The following is a 26,907-nucleotide window of genomic DNA, read 5'->3' as shown; positions in this document are numbered from 1 at the left end:
AAGGAGCACCTGAGGCAGGAAGGGGGTGCAGGTTGGAGAAGGAGTGCAGGTTGGAGAGGAGATGAACTGACTGGGCTTATTGACTTTGACTTGGATACTCTGACTGATTTTGGAATCTGACCTTGGACTGTGACTTGGCTTATTGACTTTGGACTCTGCTGTGGATACTCTGACTGACTTTGTGACTAATGGACTACTGAAGACACAGGAGTTTGAAGTGTGGCTGCTGTGCCCAAGACCTGCTGATGACCCAGGGTCTGCTGTAGTGGTGGGAGGCTGCTGGCAGGAAACAGGACCTCTGCAGGTTGAACAGGCGAGCTACCCTGAAGGTGGGGTCCAGCAGGATTGCAGGGCAGAACCAGGGTCATTTGTTGGAGGAAGAAGGGGAGCTAATTTGCTTAAAGTGGGCATAATTCTCCATGCAGAGAATGGCCTTGGAATCAGGCAAAGCACCATAGAGGACCAGGCATCTGAAAACACAGGACAAGAATGTATGACAAAACTAACTAAAAGCTACAAGAGGGGGCTACATTATAAAAATGGGACCTATAAGAGCATAAAGGTTAAAAAAAAACCTTTTTTTAACTATATATGCAGTGTTATCTTCATTTTAGATGTCAAAAGGGTTTTGTGGCTCCTGAGGTTTTTTTTTCCTCTGAAAAACGGGTCCAAATGGCTCTTTGAGTGTTTTAGGTTGCCGATCTCTGATTTAGTTGGTGGAAGTCCAAGCAGCCCCATGTAAGGCTGCCTGGCCTGGGAAGGGGCTTAGGACGTGGCAGAGGCCTACTGTGCTGATTCTGCCTCCTCCTAGGTCTGTTCCACCCCATTCAATTCTCCCCCTGCCCAGAAATTCTCCCTCCCTGCCTCTGTTTCACCTTGCCCCTCTGTGCCAAGCAAAAGTCTTACCTCTGCCAACAGCCGGCAGGCTGGATGTGGCATCAGTGGGGTGGCACAGGCTGATTCACTGATGCTACTTGGAGCGTGTCACAGTGAGTCTAATGGCACATTTATAACAGTTTCCACATGCTTGCCCCTCAGCATATGAAAAATAGGTATTTTACCAATTTTTGGAACTTCTCTGTCCAGCAGAGACTAGCCATTCAGGTCTGCTTGTGCCTCTAAGTGTGCTGTGCGTGTCGGAAGAAGCATGTGGTTGTTTTTGGGTTTACTGCATCACTCCTTCCTATTAGCCAGCTGTCGGAATTCAGTAGGGGAAGTCAAAAGAGGAGGAAGGAAAAGGCAAGAAAAGGATTTGAACTAGTGGGTGGAGGATGCACTCTAATACCATCTGGTTGCAGCATCTTCTCCTGATTTGTTGTCTGAAGTCACAGTTTTGTTAGATTCTAGAACATGTTAATTCATTACTGAATAAACAGAACCACTCCAGAAATTTGCTTTTTCTATAACATTTACTAAAGTTTAACATGAAAGCGCTGCTCATATTTTAAACTGTGTGAAGGTATATCTGTGTACTCAGGCACAATCATCGACATTCTATACCTGGGTATAGTTATTCATATGTTCCATTTCATGCAAGTACAATTTCTGTTTCATGCAAGAAGTGTGAACAGATTGATGATATGTAAAATGAACATATGTACAGCATACACACGTGTATAGCATACATATTCACCTGGACATGTGTGAACAGCCCCTAAGGGACAATAAAGTAGCATCAAGAATCAAACGAACGTACAATCTAACAAAAGTACCTAGAGAATATAACAATCAGTAAAGCTGATAAAATAAATCGAGGAAATGAAAGATTGACATTTTGTGAAATGGCTCAAGTTATGTTTAAACTGTCACCGATATAAGAATACTCTGCTCAACATGGCTTCTTGGTTGAAAGTCAAAGATGTCAGAATGCTGTGCGTGTGTCTGTTTGATGTGTCAGAGAAGGTGGCTTTGAGGCTTTGTTCCAACTGTGATGGAGAAACAGGAGCAAGTGTTACCTTGCAGATGCCCAATCTCATCTGATCTTGGAAGCTAAGCAGGGTCAGGCCTGGTTAGTACTTGGATGGGAGACTGCCTGGGAATACCAGGTGCTGTAGACTTATACCATAGTCTTTCGAGACTGAAGGTTGCCAACCATTGGGAGAAACAACTGGACAACAAATCTGCCAAAAGTCTGGTACCACTCATCACATCTCCCCATTTCTACAGGCTAAAATATCATTTGTCCAAACCAGCGACACCAGAAGGCAACACAAATCCAGAAATGGTCAGGTGGTAAATGTCTGTGCTTTGGACTTCACACATTAGTAACAATAACAATAAATCTTCATATGATATCCTGCACATGCCTAATTTCATTGTGATATGACAGCTTTTATTCATTTTCATTTTTAGTTACATTACTACCATTTCACATCAGGCAATTGTCTGCAAAGTCTTATTTTATTATCTCATTGCTAGGGGTGTTTATTTCTGGTAAGAGCCCATTCCTGTACTCGCCTAATGCCAGCGCTGGGTGTTGTAAACATGGCGTAAAGCATGTTTATGGTACCCAGTTTGTAGAGAGCTCTGGCAATGAGCTGGTGCTAGATGGGCACCAGGTACAACACTAGCAGGAGGAGGAGATGTTCTCACAGGCAGTAAGTGTAACTGCTAGGTGGTGGAGCAGTCTCTGGGGGAGGGGGGTGTCAGGAGGAGGGAGAGGGACCGGGGCATGTGGGGGTGGGACCTACTCCACCAGATCCTGAACTCTGTATTGGGCTGAAAAGCCTGAGATGGAGTCACTCGAGCAAAAATAGCTGGCACAGACTTGAGAAGCCCCATTGTGGGGCATAGGGCTTTCCTTGGGGGAAGGGGACAATAGTCTCCTTCCCCCCAGGAGACCTCCAGTGGCCTTGGTGGTGCCGCTGGATGCAGTGGTAACCATTTTGGCACTGCTGCACCCGACAGAGCCGTCAACTTCAGAACTGGGCTGTCAGATCAGATTACAGCCTAAGTCTTACTGAACACAATGGGCGTATTTCTCAGTAAAATAAATAATACCATTTTCAGACACTTCCGAGCATAACTCTGTTAGCCTTTTTTGTTTTGAGACTACTCAGCATTACCAAATTAACTCATAAAGATGAGTCTATGCCAACTCTTGCTCTGGCATGCTCCTTACTACCAAGATGGGACATGGTAGGATTGCAAGAAGGAGGTAGGCCTAAATGTTTTGCATAAAACAAGTGCTTCCCAACCTGAGGGTTGTGATGCCTCAGGGCAGTGGGAACCAGTCGCTATCCCCTTAAGAAAAGCAGAAGAGGAAAACCATAAAAGACCATTGTGTCAGGGAGCTGTTCTGAGGGGTGGGAAGGTCCACAGAGGGAGGCACCTCCCGCACCCTCAAGAGGGCTGGCACTACCCACAAGCACATGAAAAAACTTTTTTTGTGGCACTGCAATCCCAGAGGTGCCATCACCTCAGGCCCCACTGCCTTCTCCACGAATACTTACAATGGTCCTAACTTTTGAGTAAAGGTTGGAAACCAGTAGCATAAAGCAAAATTTCAAGAGAATTTGAGGAGGTTCTCATCAGCCGAAACCTCAGAGGTATATCAATGAATAACAAAATCATTTTTTTAACACTACTAGATTTTCTAGTGGCAGGGCTATGTTACCTGGTTGCACCTAAATTAAAATTCAGAACAAATATGGAGAATCCCACATGAAATAGGATTAGCCATTTTTTGAATGAGATTTTTCATACCTCTCTAAGATGATGTGTCTTATTGTGTTGCTATTGAGTCCCTCCAATTCTTTAGAGTTAACTTACAATAAATTGTATCCAAAACTGCACTTGCTTTGGATATGACAAACATTGATTTCAGACTTGTACACTTTATTGACAGAGAAACAATTAATGTTTGTGAGAAGCCTTTGCCCAAATGGGAAGAGTTGAAACTTTACCCAGTAATTTACTAAGGGCTTCTTTAACCTCCTTATTTCTCAGACTATAAATGATGGGATTCAACATCGGGGTTATGACAATGTATAGTAAGGAAAGTGTTTTGTTTAATTGCACAGATTGCATTCCTATAGAGACTGCTAATGTAGTGCCCAGAGTCCCATAGAAAGTAGTTACTACAATAAGGTGAGAGCTACACGTGGAAAACGCTTTGCTCTTTCTACAGGATGATGGACTCTTGACAACCATCAATATGATGTTAACATATGAAATGATGGTGAATAAGAAAGGAACCAATGACACAGCAAAACATGCCACAAAGATGGTCACCTCTGCTGGGTAGGTGTCAGAACAAGATAATTTCAGCAAGGGTGGCAAGTCACAAAAGTAATGGTCAATGAGATTGGGGCCACAGAGAGTTAAGGATGTGGTTACAATAAAATTCAATCCGGCAGCTGACAGGAAACCCCATAACCATGTGCCGACAGTTAATTTTAGGCAGTGGGACCGGTTCATCAACCGGGCATAGTGAAGTGGGTTACAGATGGCTAGATAGCGATCATACGACATCAGCAAGAGGAGAAAGCATTCAACAGTTCCCAGGGCACAGAAAATGTAAAGCTGAATGATACAACCTGCCAATGAAATGTTTTTATCCTCTCTCAGTAAATCCATCAGCATCCTGGGGGTGATGTTGGAAGTGTACCATATCTCCAAGAAAGATAGGTTCCCAAGAAAAAAAAACATTGGGGTGTGAAGTCTTTTATCAACTGATATAGCTATTAAAATGAGAGCATTCCCCACCATGGTTACTCCGTAGAAGCCTAAAAGCAATGGAAAGAGTAAAAGTTGCAGTTCCTGGAGATTCTCAAAGCCAACAAAGATTAAATAGTTCACTGTTGTTCCATTTTTCTGTCTAAAATTTTCCATTAGGTGGTCCTAATTGGAACAGGAAAACACAGTTTTAAAAGCACCGCAATAGATACATTTCACTCACTTTGTATTGATGTATCCTGGGGCTATAAGAATGACAGTTCTACTTTACAAATGATATATAGCTCCTCCGACATTGTCTATATACCAAGAGAAGGAGAATAGATTGTTTACTTGCCAATTATGTGTCCTGCAATCAGGGTTTGACTTGTGCAGATAATATAAGGTTTATCTTGCTAACTTGACATTTTAAATATATATTAAAGCCTGCAAACTTGTAATGGCATATGGCTGAACCAAACCAATTGGAAGCAAGGAAGGAAGGAAATGACACCTACCTTGTCAACCAACTTCTGCAAATTCAGTTTCTTCTTCTTCAAGTTTTATTTTATTTCTCTGATCATTAACTACTTGGATCCTTAAGTTCAATATGTGCCACATTTCTCTGTGCCTCATCAGTCTGGTCCTCCTCAGTATCTTCATGAGATGAATTTTCCATCTCAGATACAGCTTTTAACTATTATTTCATGTCCTCCCCACACTATTGGCCCTGTCTTTCATTGGATATTGCATTATGTAATTGTTTTTAACTTTCTGCTTTGTCAACCATTTTATGCTGTCACTGGAGATTTATTTTAAAAGGTTACACTAGAGGATAGTGGTAGTAGACAAAACAATACACTAGAGAACATAGTCTTTGTAGCCTGTGGTGTGTTTGAATGTGTTTATTCATTAGGCAGACATGCTTGTCCCTGTATATTAAGGAGAGGAGGGGGGGAAAAAGATCTACCATTATAAGACTTCAAAATTCTGCTCCTCATAAATCCATAAAGCATTTCCATCTTAACTCACAACTATTGATGGTCCATGACAATTGATTAATATCAACCCTGGTAAGGGATTGAGCATGTTCTCTATGCCTGATCTCTTATCTTCCCTCTCTTGTACAAGTCAGGCAACTTTTGAGGTTGACTTTACAGTCCTGGACAAGGGATTCCCTGACAACATCCTTGAGCCAAGCAGTCTCTGGAGATTTGTTATGGATCTCCTTTCCCTAATTTAGCATGAACCACCTGGTGTCCAATAGGTGGCATAAGTCTGAGGAGAGCCTGGGGGCATGGAAGGTTGAGAAAAGGGGAAAAAGATCTTGGCATGCACCTCTGCCACCAAGATCTTCCCCATCCTGCCCTCACAGCAGCACCTGCTTGGACTCCCTGATCCTCCAGCAGGTCATCCAGAAGCCAATGTTTTGCATGCAGGGACTCTGGCCATTTATGCTGACAGTCATGGCACACACAACAGCAGCACAGCTTCCATGCCACTGTACTGGGACCTATACAGATAGGATTGGGGCATTAGTATGGTGGTGGTGTTGGGGATTATGTTGGGTCTGAAGTGGAACTAAGATTGGACTAGGCAGGCGAAACTGCAGTAGCTCTTCTCACTATGACCTCTGTCAATTCTGGATCACACCTTTGCAATGATAACCTACCATTTAGCTGGAGTGGAGGGATCAGCCTGGTTTCCATATCTCTAATACCTAGATATCCTGAAAGATTCCTCTCTTTATATATAATAGAATCTCCTTGTTCATACATATGCACTACTACCTCTGAATAACAGATGCAGCCAACAGAGATGGCTGTTGACCTTTACACTTTGCTTTGGTGCACTCCTGGGTAACTGGGTGTTAGCGAAATGGAAACCGAGCTGTTCCAGTCCAACTGGGTGAATGGTGATAGTTTTACTATGGTGAAACAAATGTACTCTGCACATGTTCTAATGACCAGAAGGTCATGACAACATATATCAATCAGTTCTGTACACTCACTGGCAGAGATATAGCACCAAAGGCCCCTTAATGCAAGAAAGTCCAGATCAGAAGCTTTGCATGAGGCTTGTGTTCAAAGGTCAAAGATAACATTATTAAGGAAAATACACCTTTGTAGTGAGGGAGATTTTAGGGGTTTACCTGTTTTATAATCTTCTTATGTAATCCTATATGTAATCATGCAACCTAAGGAGCCAGAAATGAATATTGCTCTGCAAATTTACTGCTGAGAGCCTAGTGTCATGGCTGCAGGTGGAGGCCTGCAGTTTTCTAAAGTATCTGCCTACGCAGCTGATAAAGTGAGAAAAACATGTTTATGACCAAGGCCAGTCAGGTGGGAGTCAGGGACTTTTGTTGGAAGAACAAATATGCCAAGATGTTTCAGGGCACAGTGACCTCCAGATGGGAATTGTGGAAGTCCCATAACTTGAGCCAAAGTTACGTCAAGGGTCTTATCTAACTTGTTTATGCATTGTTATAAGTTTGTGTGCAAGTGGGAGGTTACTGGGGGCTAGTCCTATGTCCTATGATGGTCTGTTCTATCCTGTGCTTGTTGGAGCAATAAAGATGGATTAACAGCTCTGTCAGGTCTGTGTCAATTCTACCTGGCTACTCTGCTAAAAGAAGCAAGAACCAATTTATCTCTATCAGTTAGCACCCCAGATGGGACAAGCGTGAGTAGTTTCTGGCCTTGTGCCAGACGCGCTTCGGTGCGTACCTTCCTCATTTTGGAAAGGAAGTGCAGCTGGCCAAGGGCTGCAGGCTGCTTGCAGGATCACCCCGAGCTCCAGCTCCAGTTGGAAGAGCAGACCGTCTGATTTGGCTCCAAATTTGCAGGGTGCAGCACAATGGAAGGGTGAGAGTGTCTCTGTGATGTCCTGTGTGCTGTTGGTCTGTCTCCTGTTGTTTGTCTCATGTTGGTGTCTCTTATCTGTCTCATGTTGCTGTCTGTTTCATTGTTTTGTGTTTTTTAAGCTTCTCTGACATTCCTCTTAGCTTAAGTTGGCTTAGTGTTCTGCACAGTAGCTGGCTAGGTAGAGTCAGCTGGGTTATTGTTTAAAAAAAGCGAGGAAACTGGGAACAGAGAGTCTGTGAAGACCAGACTCTATAGGAGTGATGTTTGTCACTCCAGGTCCTGGCCAGGTGGTTCAGGGAAATTTTCCCTGATGTACAAATGCAATGCATTGCTATGAGTTCCCTAGGACATTTCCTTTCTTGAGGATTTTTGAGAAAATCCTGGTTGAATCAGTTGAAAAATATGATTTTGTTCTGAAATAGGCTGTTTTCTAACTCTGTTGCAAGCAAAAGCAGGGTATAGTTTCTTTGTGTCTTTCTGGGTGGTAGGCCAACTGTTTGGCAGTCATTCCAGAATTGTCTGCTCAGTAAAAGTAAAAATTCTCCTAGTTTGTGCAGCCTGTTAGTAGCTATTTTTGAACTGTGAGTCAGAGTTGTCTGCTCAGTGAGAGTAAAAATTTTCTGGCTTGCATAGACTGTCAGTGTTTTTTTGAACTGTGACTCATACTCAGTGTTTTGATTTTGAATTTTGCAACGGTGTGCCTGTGTGTGTGCTGAATGAAAGGGGCTATTAGAAACTAAATTTTAGGCTTTTACCTGCAGGTAAAACAATTTTTCCTTCGGATTTTTTTTTTTAATCTGTAAGGATGGGGCAGTCCACCAGCTGTGCTGCTGATGCTCCTCTTTCCCTGATTTTGAGGGATTGGGATAGCATACCTGGATCAGTGGGGTTGTCAAAAAAAATATGATTACACTCTGTACAATGCTCTGACTGAGCTTAACCTCTTTTTTGCTGGGCCAGCTGCAATATCCCGATTGCGGAACATTCTCTGTGGAAAGGATGAATGCATTGAAATTTGTTTTGCTGGACCAATGTCCTGGTCAAATCGACTATTTGTTTGTGTGGTATAATTACAAGCCTAAGGATGGCCAGCATGCTATTAAAGCAATGTGTTTGGGGGAAAAACAATTGTGGGGTGAGCATTCCACCTCCATATAACTCTGACTCCACTTCCCAGGTGGAGGATGATCAATATCATCCAACCCTGTACCCATTTCATTTATTGATTCCTAGGGGACCGGCTGGAGATGCTCCAGCTCCTCAGGTAGTAGTGACTGGGAGTGGAGTGGGAAGGCAACCTCAATCAACACTGAGGGCCACAGCCCCTCGGGATCAATTGGCAAGCCCAATATTGAGGAGCCAGGCTCAGGGACAAAATTCCCCTGGGTCTTCTGGTTCTTCTTGGGGAGGAGCTTTCAGTAATATCTGTCAGGCTTTGAACTTAGAGGCTCCCTCCAGTACCAATATCAGACATAGCTGTGATCCTACTATGCTTGAAACAAGTCCACTTACTGACCATGATTTGTCTGTAGCCAGATCTGTCAATAAGATGGCAAAAATTTACACTAAAGCACAAATTGAAGGTAGAATACCTGACAGTGTGGAGTGGTCTTTTTCTCCTTCATGTACAACTAATCAGATTGATAGATTTAAAACCCCAACATACTCCTGGTAAAGGCTTTTTAGCTCCTCTGAGAGCATACCCTGTTCCTACTGCTGATGGTCATGAATTGGTTTACACCCATACTCCCTTAACTACGTCAGATCTGCTGAACTGGCAGCAAACAATACAACGTCTAAGAGATTGCCCAGATGTTGTGTATCTGAAGTTTAAAACTATTTTTGCCACTCATTCTCCAGTGTGGGCTGATGTTGTTCAGTTGCTGGAATATTTGATGACTGAAGATGAGAGGCAAAAGGTGAGAATTAAGGCTACTGAGTATATAAGAGGAAAACCTGCCTCTAATGCTTGGATTTTGGTAGATTGGCCAACAATCGACCCCCAATGGGATCCAAACACTGCAGATGGAAAATTGGCATTGGCAAATTTAAAGCTGCAGGAGAAGTTACTCCAAACTGGAGTAAAATCATTGCTTGCACTCAGTGTTCTGATGAGCATCCTTCTGATTTTTGCACTCGATTGACAAGTGAATTTAGAAAGCATGGGGCTTTGGATCCTGAATCTGATCAGGGGCAGGAGATGATGAAAACTGTTTATATGGCTCAATGTTCAGAGGATATTGCATGACAATTTAGAGAACATCCTGATGGCATGCAAGGGAAAAAATCTGGCTGAGATTGTAAGCATTGCCACCAGAGTGTTCAATGCAAGGGGAGATTTGAAAGAAAAGCAGAAAAGGAAAGAAAAGCAAGCTGATATGAAGGAGCAAGTATCTCTTCTCGGTGCAATGTTTGCTGCTGGCAGAGAAAAGGGGAAGGGGTTCCAAAGCAAAATGAGGAATGGGAAAGGTTGTGGTAGAGGGAAGCCAATGAAACCAGGAGGGGGTAATATGGGTGGTAATATGAACCCCCAAGGGGGCAATCAAATTATCTGTTTCAAATGTTATTTACCTGGTCATATAAGGAAAGATTGCCCTTTGAAGATTTGTGAGGATCCCAGACAGCCCAGCCAAGGGGCTGTTGCTGGGCAATTCATGGAAACTACTGATTGAAGTTGCACACTGCCCCCCTGGAGTCCAGAAGTGTTTGAGGCTGGATTTTTGCAGTTTCAATGTGATCCAAGACTCCCCACTATTCCATTAAAAGTGGGAGAGCAAGTTTTTAATTTATTGCTTGATACAGGGGCCTCTCACACAGCCTTACCGGGGGGGGGGGGCTCCAAGAGGGCAGGTGGAGAAGGAAGTGTTGGGAGTTACAGGGAGTCCTGAGAGACACTTCATGAGCACTGAATGCTCAGCCTCTCTGGGTCCCCTGAGCTTTGAACATTCATTTTTATTATTGAATGAAAAGGGGGAAAAGGGGTGTATCTCTTCACTTCTCAGGCATTACGTGCTTACCAAACTGCATGTGCAAATATTCTGTGAACCTGATGGCATAACTGTTAGATTTCCTTTACATCAAATTCATCTCTTAGCAGGGTTAGAGGCTAAAGAGATTTCAGAACTTCCAGAAAGAGTGCAAAATGAAGTGAACCCTATAGTATAGGGATGTAAACATACAGTGGGGTTAGTGAAATCAGCAGCTCCTCTTTCTCCTGTTGTGAAAGAGGGAAGGCCTCCACCGAGGCAGAGGCAGTATCCATTAAAACCTGAAGCAATTCATGATCTTGCACCTCTTATAGATGCACTTCTGAAACAAGGGATTTTGGTTCTTTGTGAATCTCCTTGTAATACACCTGTGCTTGCAGTAAAGAAAAAACAGGTGGGATCAGATGGAAAACCTCTCTATTGGATGGTGCAAGATCTGAGGTTGATCAATGATTATGTGATATCATCATTTCTAGTAGTACCTAATCCAGGTGTGATATTGTCCCATGTGCCTTCAGATACACAGTTTTACTCAATTATTGTTTTATCTAATGCTCATTTTAGCAGTAAAGTCGCTAAGGAAAAGCAATATTGGTTTGCTTTTACCTGGGGCCAACCAGATGTGCACAGGTGTGTACCTAACTTACCTGAGTATGCACAGGTGAGCATACCTGGACAGGTAACATGGACTAGAATGCTCCAGGGCTATGTGGAAACACCAGATGTCTTCTCAAAGGTGTTGGCTAACGATTTAAGTGATGTACAATTACCTAGAGGTTCTACTCTTCTTCATTTTGTTGATGATATTTTACTTGCCTCAAAGACACATGACGACAATGAGGTAGACTCTATTTACCTGTTGAATCAACTAGCTATGAAAGGACATAAGGTGAATCCTTCAAAACTACAATGGGCAAAGCAGGAAGTACAGTTTTTGGGATATACTTTGGGACCAGGTGTATGCAGGTTAGATCCTGATCATATCAAAGTAATCCTGGACATTCCTTTTCCTAAAAGGAAGAGAGAAATGTGTCGTTTTTTGGGAGTAATTGGATTTTGCTGTCAATGGATAATGTCAGCAGGGGAATTATTGAAGCCTCTAAATGAGTTGACATGTGAGGAGGCTGAAGAACCTCTGAGACCTAATTCAGAGCAAACAATTTTTTGTGGGGAGGGGCAGATTTTGGTGTGTTCAAAGTTAGAAGTGCAGAAAGCGGTACTATGTGTTTTATTTCAAGGGTGCATTTTTATAAAATTTAATTACACAGTATATTTGCTTTACAAGTGACGTAGACAGGTGATATAGATGGTATAGTGTCAGCAGATGCAGCTACATGCATGTAGAGGTGATAGAGAATGGTTTTAATTTTTCACAGATTTCACAGATTTAGGTTTTTTGTTTGTTTACAAAAACAAGAAGTGCTGAAAGTGGTGTTATGTGTTTTTATTTACTTGTCAACAAAAAAACCACCTCTACCAATACATTCTCTCCCCCCTCCCATTGAACTTTCAAGAGCAGTTTGAAAAAAAATTCATGGTTCGTTCTGTGTCCATTCATTCCAGTTTTCACCTCTGTGAAGTGGTTTGCAGGCACGGAGCAGGACAGGCATGACATCTGACCATTTCTTAGGATCCATTAATATAAGCCTTTGTAGCCCAAGGCTATTTTGCTGGTATGACTTGTATGCAGTGGTTTTTTTGTAAAAAAAAAAAAAAAAAAAAAAAAAAGGTGCAGGAACTCACAACTTGTTAATCTTTTATTTATTTATTTATTTATTTACTTATTTATTTATTTTTAAACCATTTTTTATCAGAGAAATAAGTAAGATACAACTAGACATAGTCAATAACTACACACACACACACACACACACACACACACACACACACACACACGTCCATCCCATGTGAGCTCCCTGATAGCAAAAGTACTCCTGCTACAGCTGGAGTGCAACACCCCATTTTTTTTAGGTGGGCAAGTGCTCCATTGGGCTATAGGAAACTCTCTCCATTGGGCAATAGGAAAGCCTATAGTTAAAGTGTTCAGAACTAATATATAAGGTCTTGAGCCCAGCTGGTGGCCATCAGCGTTTCAAGTATTAGTTCCAAACACTTTTGAGCCTAAGAGCTCTTATGGCTCAATTGCTAAAGTGCTGATCTGTGGAGCCAGAGGCTAGTGGTTCAAATCCCTAGGAGGAATAATTTTTTTTTTTAGGTAGGGAACCACCTCCAGCCACAGCCTCCAGCAGGGGGCTTACTCCAGGAGCTTAACTGTGGGTTAAATCCTACCTGGGACTTAAAAAAAAAAAGGTAAAAAAAAAGCCTGCCTGGGACTGAACTTTGAGGAGTTTTGCAGCCTCAACTGGCCCCCCTTTTGGCAACTGGCAGCCAACCTTTATATTTTACAGCCATGGAGCACCTCCCCTCCTAAAAAAAAAAAAAAATTCTTCCTCATAGAGATTTGAACCCCTAGCCTCTGGCTCCACAGACCCTCCCTAGCCAGCAGACCCTCCCTCGAATCCCTCCCTAGCCAGCAGTGTGGGGCGGGGGCAGTGCAGGGAGGGAAAAAAAGGTGGGGGTGGAGAGGAGGGGGGAAAAAGGTGCCAGAACGCCATTCCGGTGCGTTCCATTACAAAATGGATTGTATGTATGTGATGATTTCTATGGTCCCTCAAACCACACAATCAATTCATTACCTACGCAGTGAGTTTCCTAAGGACTCGTCTATCATTAATCGCCATTGGACTTTGATGATTTGATTGGAACTGCATGCAATTTATGGATATTCCATTTGGAACCCTTCAAATGATTTTTTTTAATTATGCAACATGCCACAAAAATTTGTCTTTAACAAATTCATTTAATCTCTCATAAAATTTCATGCAATTGTCAAATTATTTTACAGTTCACAAATTAAACTATTATGAGATTTTCACACAGTCAGGTTGATGTTATTGACTGGTTTGTTTTATGCAGACATCGAGTCCTTCCCAAGGACCTGGGATGCCTGGTTTTTGTCCTATTTTGCTGTTATAAGTATCGTTGCAAGATGTAAGCTGTTCCCAGTAAAGCTGCATTTTATAGTTGGTGGATGGCAATTTCTGTGGCCTCAGTGCTCTTCAAGGTGTTTTGGAATAGCACCAAGGGCGCCAATCACCAATGGGATCACTTTGGTCTTCTGCCACAGACTTTCAATTTCTACTTGTAAATCTTTGTATTTTGTTATTTTTTCAAGCTCTTCTTCTTTTTCTAACTATTATTATCATTATCATTACCATTATACCACTTTTCAATAGTAGTTCACAAAGCAGTTTACATTGTAAAATAAACAAATAAATTTATAATAATCAACCCCTGAAAGACAGATATTAAAATGAAATTTTTTGTTTCACAACTGGAAGTGACATCATCAAGCAGGAAAATTTTTAACAATCCTAGGCTGCAATCCTACCCACACTTACCCAGGAGTAACTCCCATTTGCTATCATTGTTAAAAGTATATACATAGTAGCTTGTTAAAAGTAGAGGCCTGTCACATTTCCCCAAATGCAGTCTCATCCCAGGGCAGCATCAAGTCTACTACATTAAAAATAAAATATTGAAATGAATTGAACCCACCTGAAATTGGTTCACGACCCACCTAGTGGGTCCTGACCCACAGTTTGAGAAACACTGCTTTATTCAATCCAGTATAATTGTGATATCAGTTGCTTGCATTTAAAAAAATGCAATTGAGCCTATTAGCCATCAGTGAGTAACTAGTCAGTGCTAGCTCACCACTCAACACTAAACCTTTGTCATTTCTAAACAGCAGGTTTGGAGGATCAGCATCAAGTTCTAATTTGAAATATCTCAAATACTTTTCAAAACCTCCTTCTGAAACAACGTGATTTGTGGACTTCTTCAAAAATATGCATCAGCTCTGCTACTCCCAGTAACAGCCCAGTCCTAACCTGTACTGGCACAGCCAGGTCACATGCCCTGTTCTGTATCCAGTGCAGATTAGGAGGTGGTTGGAGGTCTATTTCGGGTAAGGGGATATTTTCCTCCTTACCCTGAGTAACATTATGGGGCTGCCTTATGGGGCTACTTAAGCCCTTATGGGGCTGCCTTATGGGGCTCCTTATGGCAGGAGGTCTGGTCTAGAGGGTAGAGCCTCCATTTGCCTGAAGGTAACATCCACAGGTCACCAGTTCGAGGCCATCGGCACCATGCGACCTTGAAGCAGCTGACAAGCTGAGTTGAGCTATTCCATCTGCTCTGAGCATGGGAGGATGGAGGCCAGAATGTGAAACCAGATCAGAAAGAAACATCTGAAATGTTGTGGTTCCTGAAATATAGAACCTTCTTTCAATTGCAAAAATACCTATGGGAATTTAAATAGCCTGGCTATGTAAACCGCCTTGAATAAAGGAGGAAATCTGAGGAGAAATCTGATGACCAAGAAAGGCGGTATATAAATACCTGTATTATTATTATTATTATTATTATTATTATTATTATTATTATTATTATTATTATTATTATTATTATTATTATTATTTCTTGAATCTATTTAGTTGGTGGAAGTCCAAGCAGCCCTGTGTAAGGCTGTCTGGCCTGGGAAGGGGCTTAGGACACGGCAGAGGCCTACTGTGCTGATTCTGCCTCCTCCCAGGTCTGATCCACCCCATTCAATTCTCCCCCTGCCCAGAAATTCTCCCTCCCTGCCTCTGTTTCACCTTGCCCCTCTGTGCCAAGCAAAAGTCTTACCTCTGCCAACAGCCAGCAGGCTGGATGTGGCATCAGTGGGGTGGCACAGGCTGATTCACTGATGCTACTTGGAGCGTGTCACAGTGAGTCTAATGGCACATTTATAACAGTTTCCACATGCTTGCCCCTCAGCATATGAAAAATAGGTATTTTACCAATTTTTGGAACTTCTCTGTCCAGCAGAGACTAGCCATTCAGGTCTGCTTGTACCTCTAAGTGTGCTGTGCGTGTCGGAAGAAGCATATGGTTGTTTTTGGGTTTACTGCATCACCCCTTCCTATTATCCAGCTGTCGGAATTCAGTAGGGGAAGTCAAAAGAGGAGGAAGGAAAAGGCAAGAAAAGGATTTGAACTAGTGGGTGGAGGATGCACTCTAATACCATCTGGTTGCAGCATCTTCTCCTGATTTGTTGTCTGAAGTCACAGTTTTGTTAGATTCTAGAACATGTTAATTCATCACTGAATAAACAGAACCACTCCAGTAATTTGCTTTTTCTATAATATTTACTAAAGTTTAACATGAAAGCGCTGCTCGTATGTTAAACTGCGTGAAGGTATATCTGTGTACTCAGGCACAATCATCGACATTCTATACCTGGGTATAGTTATTCATATGTTCCATTTCATGCAAGTATAATTTCTGTTTCATGCAAGAAGTGTGAACAGATTGATGATATGTAAAATGAACCAAGGTGCACTCATTTTTCTGGACATGTGTACAGCATACACACGTGTACAGCATGCACATTCACCTGGACATGTGTGCAGCGTAATGTGTGAACAGCCCCTAAGGGACAATAAAATTGCATCAATAATCAAACAAACGTACAATCTAACAAATGTACCTAGAGAATATAACAATCAGTAAAGCTGAAAAGCTATGATAAAATAAATCAAGGAAATGAAAGATTGACATTTTGTGAAATGGCTCAAGTTATGTTTAAACTGTCACCGATATAAGAATAGTCTGCTCAACATGGCTTCTTGGTTGAAAGTCAAAGATGTCAGAATGCTGTACGTGTGTCTGTGTGTTGGGTCAGAGAAGGTGGCTTTGAGGCTTTGTTCCAACTGTGATGGAGAAACAACTGGACAACAGGTCTGCCAAAAGTCTGGTAGCAGTCATCACATCTCCCCATTTCTACAGGCTAAAATATCATTTGTCCAAACCAGCGACACCAGAAGGCAACACAAATCCAGAAATGGTCAGGTGGTAAATGTCTGTGCTTTGGACTTCACACATTAGTAACAATAACAATAAATCTTCATATGATATCCTGCACATGCCTAATTTCATTGTGATATGACAGCTTTTATTCATTTTCATTTTTAGTTAATTACTAACATTTCACATCAGACAACTGTCTGCAAAGTCTTATTTTATTATCTCATTGCTAGGGGTGTTTATTTCTGGTAAGAGCCCATTCCTATACTCACCGAATGCCAGCACTGGGTGTTGTAAACATGGCGTAAAGCATGTTTATGATACCCAGTTTGTAGAGAGCTCTGGCAATGAGCTGGTGCTAGATGGGCACCAGGTACAACACTAGCAGGAGGAGGAGATGTTCTCACAGGCAGTAAGTGTAACTGCTAGGTGGTGGAGCAGTCTCTGGGGGAGGGGGGTGTCAGGAGGAGGGAGATGGACCGGGGCATGTGGGGGTGGGACCTACTCCACCAGATCCTGAACTCTGTATTGGGCTGAAAAGCCTGAGATGGAGTCACTCGAGCAAAAATAGCTGGCACAGACTTGAGAAGCCCCATTGTGGGGCATAGGGCTTTCCTTGGGGGAAGGGGACAATAGTCTCCTTCCCCCCAGGAGATCTCCAGTGGCTTTGGTGGTGCCGCTGGATGCAGTGGTAACCATTTTGGCACTGCTGCACCCGACAGAGCCGTCAACTTCAGGACTGGGCTGTCAGATCAGATTACAGCCTAAGTCTTACTGAACACAATGGGCGTATTTCTCAGTAAAATAAATAATACCATTTTCAGACATTTCCGAGCATAACTCTGTTAGCCTTTTTTGTTTTGAGACTACTCAGCATTACCAAATTAACTCATAAAGATGAGTCTATGCCAACTCTTGCTCTGGCATGCTCCTTACTACCAAGATGGGACATGGTAGGATTGCAAGGAGGTAGGCCTAAATGTTTTGCATAAAACAAGTGCTTCCCAACCTGAGGGTTGTGATGCCTCAGGGCAGTGGGAACCAGTCGCTATCCCCTTAAGAAAACCAGAAGAGGAAAACCATAAAAGACCATTGTGTCAGGGAGCTGTTCTGAGGGCTGGCACTATCCCCAGGTACATGAAAAAACTTGTTTTGTGGCACTGTGATCCCAGAGGTGCCATCACCTCAGGCCACACTGCCTTCACCACGAATACTTACAATGGTCCTAAGTTTTGAGTAAAGGTTGGAAACCACTAGCATAAAGCAAAGTTTCAAGAGAATTTGAGGAGGTTCTCATCAGCCGAAACCTCAGAGGTATATCAATGAATACCAAAATAATTTTTTTAACACTACTAGATTTTCTAGTGGCAGGGCTATGTTACCTGGTTGCACCTAAATTAAAATTCAGAACAAATATGGAGAATCCCACATGAAATGGGATTAGCCATTTTTTGAATGAGATTTTTCATACCTCTCTAAGATGATGTGTCTTATTGTATTGCTATTGAGTCCCTCCAGTTCTTTAGAGTTAACTTACAATAAATTGTATCCAAAACTGCACTTGCTTTGGATATGACAAACATTGACTTCAGACTTGTACATTTTATTGACAGAGAAACAATTAATGTTTGTGAGAAGCCTTTGCCCAAATGGGAAGAGTTGAAACTTTACCCAGTAATTTACTAAGGGCTTCTTTAACCTCCTTATTTCTCAGACTATAAATGATGGGATTCAACATCGGGGTTATGACAATGTATAGTAAGGAAAGTGTTTTGTTTAATTGCACAGATTGCATTCCTATAGAGACTGCATATGTAGTGCCCAGTGTCCCATAGAAAGTAGTTACTACAATAAGATGAGAGCTACAAGTGGAAAACGCTTTGCTCTTTCTACAGGATGATGGACTCTTGACAACCATCAATATGATGTTAACATATGAAATGATGGTGAATAAGAAAGGAACCAATGACACAGCAAAACATGCCACAAAGATGGTCACCTCTGCTGGGTAGGTGTCAGAACAAGATAATTTCAGCAAGGGTGTCAAGTCACAAAAGTAATGGTCAATGAGATTGGGGCCACAGAGAGTTAAAGGTATGGTTACAATAAAATTCAATCCGGCAGCTGACAGGAAACCCCATAACCATGTGCCGACAGTTAATTTTAGGCAGTGGGACCAGTTCATCAACTGGGCATAGTGCAGTGGGTTACAGATGGCTAGATAGCGATCATACGACATCAGCAAGAGGAGAAAGCATTCAACAGTTCCCAGGGCACAGAAAATGTAAAGCTGAATGATACAACCTGCCAATGAAATGTTTTTATCCTCTCTCAGTAAATCCATCAGCATCCTGGGGGTGATGTTGGAAGTGTACCATATCTCCAAGAAAGATAGGTTCCCAAGAAAAAAATACATTGGGGTGTGAAGTCTTTTATCAACTGATACAGCTATTAAAATGAGAGCATTCCCCACCATGGTTACTCCGTAGAAGCCTAAAAGCAATGGAAAGAGTAAAAGTTGCAGTTCCTGGAGATTCTCAAAGCCAACAAAGATTAAATAGTTCACTGTTGTTCCATTTTTCTGTCTAAAATTTTCCATTAGGTGGTCCTAATTGGAACAGGAAAACACAGTTTTAAAAGCACTGCAATAGATACATTTCACTCACTTTGTATTGATGTGTCCTGGGGCTATAAGAATGACAGTTCTACTTTACAAATGATATATAGCTCCTCCAACATTGTCTACATACCAAGAGAAGGAGAATAGATTGTTTACTTGCCAATTATGTGTCCTGCAATCAGGGTTTGACTTGTGCAGATAATATAAGGTTTATCTTGCTAACTTGACATTTTAAATATATATTAAAGCCTGCAAACTTGTAATGGCATATGGCTGAACCAAACCAATTGGAAGCAAGGAAGGAAGGAAATGACACCTACCTTGTCAACCAACTTCTGCAAATTCAGTTTCTTCTTCTTCAAGTTTTATTTTATTTCTCTGATCATTAACTACTTGGATCCTTAAGTTCAATATGTGCCACATTTCTCTGTGCCTCATCAGTCTGGTCCTCCTCAGTATCTTCATGAGATGAATTTTCCATCTCAGATACAGCTTTTAACTATTATTTCATGTCCTCCCCACACTATTGGCCCTGTCTTTCATTGGATATTGCATTATGTAATTGTTTTTAACTTTCTGCTTTGTCAACCATTTTATGCTGTCACTGGAGATTTATTTTAAAAGGTTACACTAGAGGATAGTGGTAGTAGACAAAACAATACACTAGAGAACATAGTCTTTGTAGCCTGTGGTGTGTTTGAATGTGTTTATTCATTAGGCAGACATGCTTGTCCCTGTATATTAAGGAGAGGAGGGGGAAAAAAAAGATCTACCATTATAAGACTTCAAAATTCTGCTCCTCATAAATCCATAAAGCATTTCCATCTTAACTCACAGCTATAGATGGTCCATGACAATTGATTAATATCAACCCTTGTAAGGGACTGAACATGTTCTCTATGCCTGATCTCTTATCTTCCCTCTCTCATACAAGCCAAGCAACTTTTGAGGTTGACTTTACAGTCCTGGACAAGGGAATCCCTGACAACATCCTTGAGCCAAGGAGTCTCTAGAGATTGGTTATGGATCTTCTTTGCCTAATTTAGCATGAACCACCTGGTGTCCAATAGGTGGCATAAGTCTGAGGAAAGCCTGGGGGCATAGAAGGCTGAGAAAAGAGGGAAAAGATCTTGGCATGCACCTCTGGCATGCACCTCATACACTCATTGGCAGAGATATAGCTCCAAAGGTACCTTAATGCTGGAAAGTGCAGATCAGAAGCTTTGCATGAGGCTTGTGTTCAAAGGTCAAAGATAATTTTATTAAGGAAGATACACCTTTGTAGGAAAGGTATCTCACTTCATTTAACCAACATTTTAACTAACAATTACGGTATCTCACTTCATTTAACCAACATTTTAACTAACAATTACATTTGTGTTTTATTTCCTTTGAGAATGTAAATACTTGTTCATTTGTTTCCTGAGGACAGCGTTCACTTCTTTGTTTCTGAAACTATAGACAAGAGGATTGACAAGGGGTGTCAAGACGGTGTAGAATACAGAGAACATTTTCTTAGTGTCAACGATCGAGTCTGAGGATGGTACGACATAGACCAGGATGAGAGTGCCAAAGTACAATGTAACTATGATCAGATGGGAGGAGCAAGTGGAAAATGCCTTTTGTCTGCCAGAGGTCGATGGGATTCTCAAAATGGTACTGATGATGCACATGTAGGAAGCCAGAGTTAAAAGGAAAGGAGGGAGAGCACAAATAGTAGAGAAGGAGAAATCAACTATTGTGATCAGATGAGTGTCACTGCATGACAATTCAACCAGTGGAGCAAAATCACAAAAGAAATGGTCAATGGTGTTTGGCCCACAGAATGCTAACTTGGACATGAATGCTACAATGATGGTGTTCACTGCAAAACCGCCTAGCCAAGAACCAGAAGCTAAAATACAGCACAGTTTATTGTTCATGATAGTTGTGTAACGCAGTGGATTGCATATGGCTGAATAACGGTCGTAGGACATCACTGACAAGAGGAAACATTCAGTGCCCACTAAGCAACCAAAGAAATAAAACTGGGCTATGCAGCTTCTAACGGGAATGGTTCTGTCTCCAGTCAAGACACTGATCAGCATCCTGGGCAACAAGGTGGAGCTGTAGCAGGTCTCCAAACAGGACAAGTTGCCTATAAAGAAATACATGGGGATGTGAAGGTGCTGATTAGCTGCCACCAAAACAATGATGAGGACATTTCCAGCAATGGTCAAGATGTAGATAATTAGAAATAGCAGGAAGAGAAGAATTTGCAGATGTTGCAGCTCTCCAAACCCAAGGAGGAGGAATTCACTGATGACCGTTTGATTTTCCTTGAGTTGAGACATTCTTCTTCCTCTTCTGCAACATTATGTTGCTAGACAAGGATTTGTCTTGTCTGTTTGGAAAATAAAAGTGTGTTGAGACAATAAAAACCTGTAAAACTTAGATGACATATATCAACCCGATTCACAGTAATGTGCTGGTAGATGCCAGTGCGCACTGGTGCAAAAAGCACTGTAAAGCACTTTGTGACAGCATTAGTAACCTGTGCGCCAGCAGGAAGATCAGAGCATTCCCATGCATGCCAGTAGCTGCTGGACCATCTATCTGACCAGTTCAGCATAGGGGCAGGGAAGAATGGGAAGAGGGTAGGGAGGGTGGAATGTGGTGGGAAGAGAGCAGCAATGGGGGCAAGGGATAGGGGAATCGAGCCCAGGAGGATGGCAGGATCAGCTGTGACAGCATGCACTATATCCTAACCTCCTTCCTGGGCCTGATCCAACTGCATGGATCAACGCAGACTTGTTGCAGCTCTAGAGTTGGTGCAGGCCTGAGTTGACCCATTTCATCTGCCAAGGTATAACCAGGGGTAAGGGGGCAGATGTTGCCTTATCCCGAGGAGACCTCCTGCAGCTGAAAATCCCTGTGGGATGCAGCACGGTCTGCTTCAGTGATGCTGCATTGTTGTGTGGTTGTTTAGTTAGATAGGTTAGGCTGTTAGAGACATTATTATCATATTCTGACTAGCACAATCTCCTATTGCACTCTACGGATGGAGGCATATTGCAGGCCGCATGTGAGGAGCACATGCAACAGACAACCCTAACATGACAATAATGAGCATTGCTGTACATCAGAACAGGAACTTTCTGTAGGATCAGATTCTGAGCAAGGGTTGCAGATTCAAGGGATGTTCTATGATGTTCTGTAGAACATGAAAAAAGCCTCTGCAGAATGGGAATGGAGCACTTGGGTTTGACCCTCTCTTCAGGCCTTGGCAATCACAGGGTGACACTGAGGTGGATGCCCTCCTCCTCGACCTCACTGTCTGGGGATGGATGCAGCCAGAGAGGGAATTGGCCTCCACTAGCTCTTTCCTGGGTTGATCAGCATGGGAGAAATGCTAGGGCCATGCAGAGACAATCCTTGTGACTCACCTCTGAGAATGGTGCTTCTGGTTCCTTGGCAGCTGGGAAGCTTAATCTGGGCTTTTTGGTGCAAGGAGAAATGGGGGAGAGGGAATGCACACCAGATGGCAGCATTTCAAAGCCTTGTAATCATCTGAGGATGAGGCTAGTAGGGATCAAAGACTGAGAATTCACAAAGAACTGGCCTCCTGAAGGAAGGAAACTTACTGCAGAGTCCTGGGAGGCTGGCCCAGCCAAAGAGAAGGCACAGAATGGCTGACTCTCTCCCCACTGAAGGCTCTGAAGCTGGGCTAAGCTGCAGTAGCGGACCTGCCCTCATTGCAACCTGGGGCAAGTCTGCAACATACCACCCTGACGTGGTGCACCCCCTCCAGCATGCTGCCCCCTCCCCAGGTTACACACAGAGGCTCACAGAGCCTTGCACAACATTCCACTGTGCTGGAGTAGCCTTCTCCTGCTGTTTTAAACAATACCTCTGGTTTTCCTGACGAAACTGGAAGTATGGCTTAAAACAGAAGGCAAAGCCACAGAACGCTTCTCGCCCACTGCCAAGTGCCGTGCAGAGCCTTGCCTGCCCATGGAACAGCGTGGACGGGTAGGCAGGGGGCCCCAGCAGGTGGAGGCAGTAGCAGCGGGGCATGATGAGCACACAGCAAGTGCAGTGCTTGAGGCATTTGCTCCCCTGACCCGCCCTAGGTCCACCACTGCTAAGCTGGCACCTGATGGCTCCTCCACTGTCTTTGTCCTTCTCACAGTCTGCCCCTCTGTCCACAGACCAGCACATAGAGCGACCATGGCATGCCCCAATGCCACAATTACTTTACTCACCTACCTTGCAGGGTTACTGAGAAGACAGGGTAACCCAATCAATGCACACCATCCTGTGTTTCTTGTAGGAAGAATTAAATATAATTTGAGGAAAGTAGGAATAATGTGGACAGTCTCACTTCCTGAATTGCCCATAAGATGAGTTTAAAAGTCTCATGAGGCTAAAACATTGCTTTCATAAGAAGTACATTTTTGCAATCAACTTCTGTTTTTGAAGCTATTCAGTGGAGTTTCTGTTCCTCTCCCCAGGTCTTCTTAAACACAATAATTCTTTTTCTCAAACACTTCCCAGTGCTTAAGAAAGGGTTGAACTCTATATCGTTGAACACAACTAGTGGTGTGCAGTGGAACTGAGAGCTGAGTGTATGTGATCCAGACAACTGCTTGCACTTCTGATTTTCATCCTGTCATCCTATTTATACCCAAGATGTTTAGTTCTCTTGTGAGTTTTTGCCTCAAGTGCATTGTTAATCCCGAGTGCTAATAATTTCAGGGTTGGCTAATACATAAAAAACAATGAGAAGAGAGAATGTAAATCTCCTCATAATCACAAATATGTTGATCACAGATGCCTATATGAATCCACTGGAGATTCATCATTCAATGTATTCTGTATTTTGTGGGCAGGGAGTTTTATGTCATCAAGAGGCCAATTCTATTTTTTTATGCCTCTGCTAATGCAGAGGCACCAAAATACCTATTGCTGCATCCTATGGGGGACAGTTGCAGAGGTTTCCTCTGGGTAAGGAAGGGGTTACAGTTGCAAGGGTTTCCTCTTGCCCAGGGATAACACTCTTTGGTGCAGTGGAGTCAACTCAGACCTGCGCTATCTGGTGCAGGTCCATGTGAACCCATGCCATAGGACAGTGGTGTCACTAGGGTTTGCATCATCTGATGTGGGAGACCAAAGCGTCTCTCCCATGCAGTGGGTGGGACAACACCCCAGGCAGTCGGAGTGGTAATGCACCATTACCCCACCCTACTGGTTTTTTGGCTATAACTTTTGATAGCATAGAGATATTCCAACACGTTCTATATGAAATTACACATGGAATGATGTCTAACATCATGGTATTATTCAAAAATACAAATATTTTAAAAATGTTTAAATTTAGATAAATAGGTGTATGGCTTATGTGCTGATCAACCTAATAAACTTGATTTGAGATTTTAAAAATTTTGATCAGTAGTGGTGTCACCCCCTTGTGCACACCACCCGGTGCTGCCCACACCTTCCACACCCCCTTAGTGATGCCATCACTGAGGGATCAAGTCTGGGAAGTTGGTTAGGATTCAGTGGACACCAAATCAGCCCCCTTTTGGACCCAATTCACCCATCCCCTACCTTCAATCCCGCCCATTTATGTCCTCCACCTGCTGCTGTCACCTCGTTTCACTCTCCCCCCACCACTCTTCTGCCCTCCCACTGCCCTTCCCTCCTTCCCTGTCACCTTAACTTCAGTTACAGAGCACAGTACCAGAGTGCCTTTTGTGACTGGCACTAACTGCTTTCTGGCAGTCAGTGCCAGTGGAAGAGGTGCTCTGATGATGGTCAGCCCCATTAGAATTGGGCCATAAAGACCAACTAGATGCTATTTTGCATTTATGGAGCGCATGGGTGTTCCTTTTTTTTTTTTAAACTGAAGTAGTCACAGAGGGTGGAAGGATGATATCATGTGGGCTACACATTCAGCAGTGACACTTAGCACAGCTCAGCAACTGGGAGCATCTGGTGGTGGTGCTGGGAGAGCCGAAGTGCCAGATAAGAACCTCCATGGACTGCATTTGGCCTGCAGGCCTTTTTTTTGATAGCCCTTGCTTAGCCATTTTTGGTCACAATCCTAACCCACTTTCCAGCACTGACATAATGGCAATGCAGCTCAGAGGTAAGGGAACAAACATTCCCTTACTTTGAGGAGGCCTCCATGAGTGCCATCCAACTGTAGGATGCTGCACATGTCCCATTGGCACAGCTATGCCAGTGCTGGAAAGTTGGTTAGGATTTGGGCCTTTGTCACTTCTGGCAAGTGCATTGGGGGTTAGGAGTAGGAATTTGATGTGTATCCTAAAGTATGCAAGGGTCAAAAGAGAAGCCAGTACTATTGTAAGAGGATGCCTGCCTTGGGAATGCTGGTTGGTGACCCCTTGGACCTGAATTGTGGAGTAATGAAAAGCATGGTCCAAATGTATGCCATCTTGTGTTGTGTGATTTGTGATAGCTGGTTGAGCAATGTCAAACACCTAAGAGCTTCCAGAGTGCAAGTTTGAGCTGCTTGTTTCTCATACTATAAATTATTGGATTCATCATTGGTGGAACCATGGTATATATCAGAGAAAAGGCAAGGTCCTGGTCAGAAGACGTGTCCATGGGAGGCCTCAAATGGGCAAAGACCCCAGTAAACACAAAGGTAGAAAAAACAGCAAGGTGAGGAATACAAGTGGAGAAGGCTTTTTGCTTTCCTTGTTTCGAGGGGTTTCTAAGCACTGAAGAGAAGATGTGCACATAAGTTAAAATGATGTAAATGAAACAACCTAAAACTACCATACAACCAAGCACAACGAGTCCAACTTCAATTAAGTACAAGTCTGAGCAGGTGATCTTCAGCAATTTTGGGATTTCGCAAAAGAATTGATTGACAACATTGGAGCAGAATGGGATGGAAAACATGCTCCCAGTGTGTACTGCGGCATAAAGAAGACCAGCAATCCAGGCACTGGCAACCATTTGAAGGCAGGCTCCTTGGTTCATAATAGTCTCGTATCGAAGGGGATCGCAGATGGCGACATAGCGGTCATGGGCCATGATGGTTAGGAGGGCAAGGTCTGAAGCCTCGAAGAACAAAAAGAAGAAGAACTGAGCAACGCATCCAGAATAAGCAATGGACTGGCTATTCAAGAGAGAATTGGCCATGGATTTTGGTACGGTGGTAGAAACAGAGCCAAGGTCGAGGATGGCCAAGTTCATTAGGAAGAAGTACATGGGTGTGTGCAAATGATGATCAAAGGCCACTGCAGCGATGATGAGAAGATTCCCTGTCATGATTGCCAAGTATAATATGAGGAACACAACGAAGTGTAAGAGCTGCAGTTCTCTGACCTCCGAAAGTTTCAGGAGCAGAAACACAGAGACGGACGTAAAGTTGGACATTGTCATCTTTCTGCAGTTTCACTCTGCCTGTGAGGAGAAGGAAGAGGTGGAGGGGGAGAAGATGAAGAAACCAGTATATGTACTTTTAACGTGCTGTGTATATTGTGTTTTTGTATTTGTAATTCTTTTCATTTTTAATATTTTGTTTTCATTTGAACAAAGGCAGGTTATTCATTTATTTTGCTACATAAACTGCTTTGTGAATGTATTTTCAAAAAAGGATCAAAATATTCTTAATAACATTATGTGCATTCCAATCCTATTGCGCTTGGTTGCTGGCTGAACTAGCATTCTGAAAGCGGAGACTGCCGTATCGCAGTTGACACCACCTCTCCAGAAGGGCACAAAGTCACACACTGCAGGAGCACTTGACAAAGAGGCAAAAGTGGTATCTTGCATGGTGCGATGGCAAGGGAGTCAAAATGGGGGGGGGAAGGAATGGATTGGGGTGGGCAGAATAGGGCAGTGATGG

The 26,907-nt window shown here is 42.9% G+C and overlaps 4 protein-coding genes and 1 pseudogene across 4 annotated transcripts in view; 1 reads left to right on the top strand and 4 right to left on the bottom strand.

Annotated features, from left to right (window-relative positions):
* LOC136652767 (vomeronasal type-2 receptor 26-like) overlaps positions 1-16,724 on the bottom strand; it is a 29,185-nt gene extending 12,461 nt beyond the window's left edge. The window contains exon 1 of the mRNA XM_066629689.1: positions 16,696-16,724. Within this exon, the coding sequence (XP_066485786.1) occupies positions 16,696-16,724 (29 nt within the window). The remainder of the gene's footprint in view (positions 1-16,695) is intronic.
* On the top strand, positions 1,938-2,057 carry LOC136654491 (5S ribosomal RNA; annotated as a pseudogene).
* A 1,320-nt stretch (positions 16,725-18,044) lies between the features above and the next one.
* On the bottom strand, positions 18,045-19,022 carry LOC136652766 (olfactory receptor 10A7-like). The gene has a single exon (XM_066629688.1). It carries the CDS (start codon positions 19,020-19,022, stop codon positions 18,045-18,047), a length of 978 nt encoding a protein of 325 aa, XP_066485785.1.
* A 1,403-nt stretch (positions 19,023-20,425) lies between these two features.
* Positions 20,426-21,376, bottom strand: LOC136652764 (olfactory receptor 5AP2-like). The gene has a single exon (XM_066629687.1). The coding sequence runs from the start codon at positions 21,374-21,376 to the stop codon at positions 20,426-20,428; it is 951 nt and encodes a 316-aa protein (XP_066485784.1).
* A 4,144-nt stretch (positions 21,377-25,520) lies between these two features.
* On the bottom strand, positions 25,521-26,435 carry LOC136654234 (olfactory receptor 14I1-like). Its single transcript, XM_066631175.1, has one exon. It carries the CDS (start codon positions 26,433-26,435, stop codon positions 25,521-25,523), a length of 915 nt encoding a protein of 304 aa, XP_066487272.1.
* Between the last annotated feature and the right edge of the window lie 472 nt (positions 26,436-26,907).

The sequence above is a fragment of the Tiliqua scincoides genome, chromosome 5, assembly GCF_035046505.1.
Source record: "Tiliqua scincoides isolate rTilSci1 chromosome 5, rTilSci1.hap2, whole genome shotgun sequence".
In the NCBI taxonomy this organism is placed as follows: Eukaryota; Metazoa; Chordata; class Lepidosauria; order Squamata; family Scincidae; genus Tiliqua; species Tiliqua scincoides.
This window is presented reverse-complemented; position numbering and strand designations above follow the sequence as displayed.

What these genes read in the sequence shown, in the direction of transcription:
- LOC136654234 (XM_066631175.1), bottom strand. Translation starts at nt 26,435, where the DNA reads ATGTCCAACTTTACGTCCGTCTCTGTGTTTCTGCTCCTGAAACTTTCG.
- LOC136652764 (XM_066629687.1), bottom strand. Translation starts at nt 21,376, where the DNA reads ATGTCTCAACTCAAGGAAAATCAAACGGTCATCAGTGAATTCCTCCTC.
- LOC136652766 (XM_066629688.1), bottom strand. Translation starts at nt 19,022, where the DNA reads ATGGAAAATTTTAGACAGAAAAATGGAACAACAGTGAACTATTTAATC.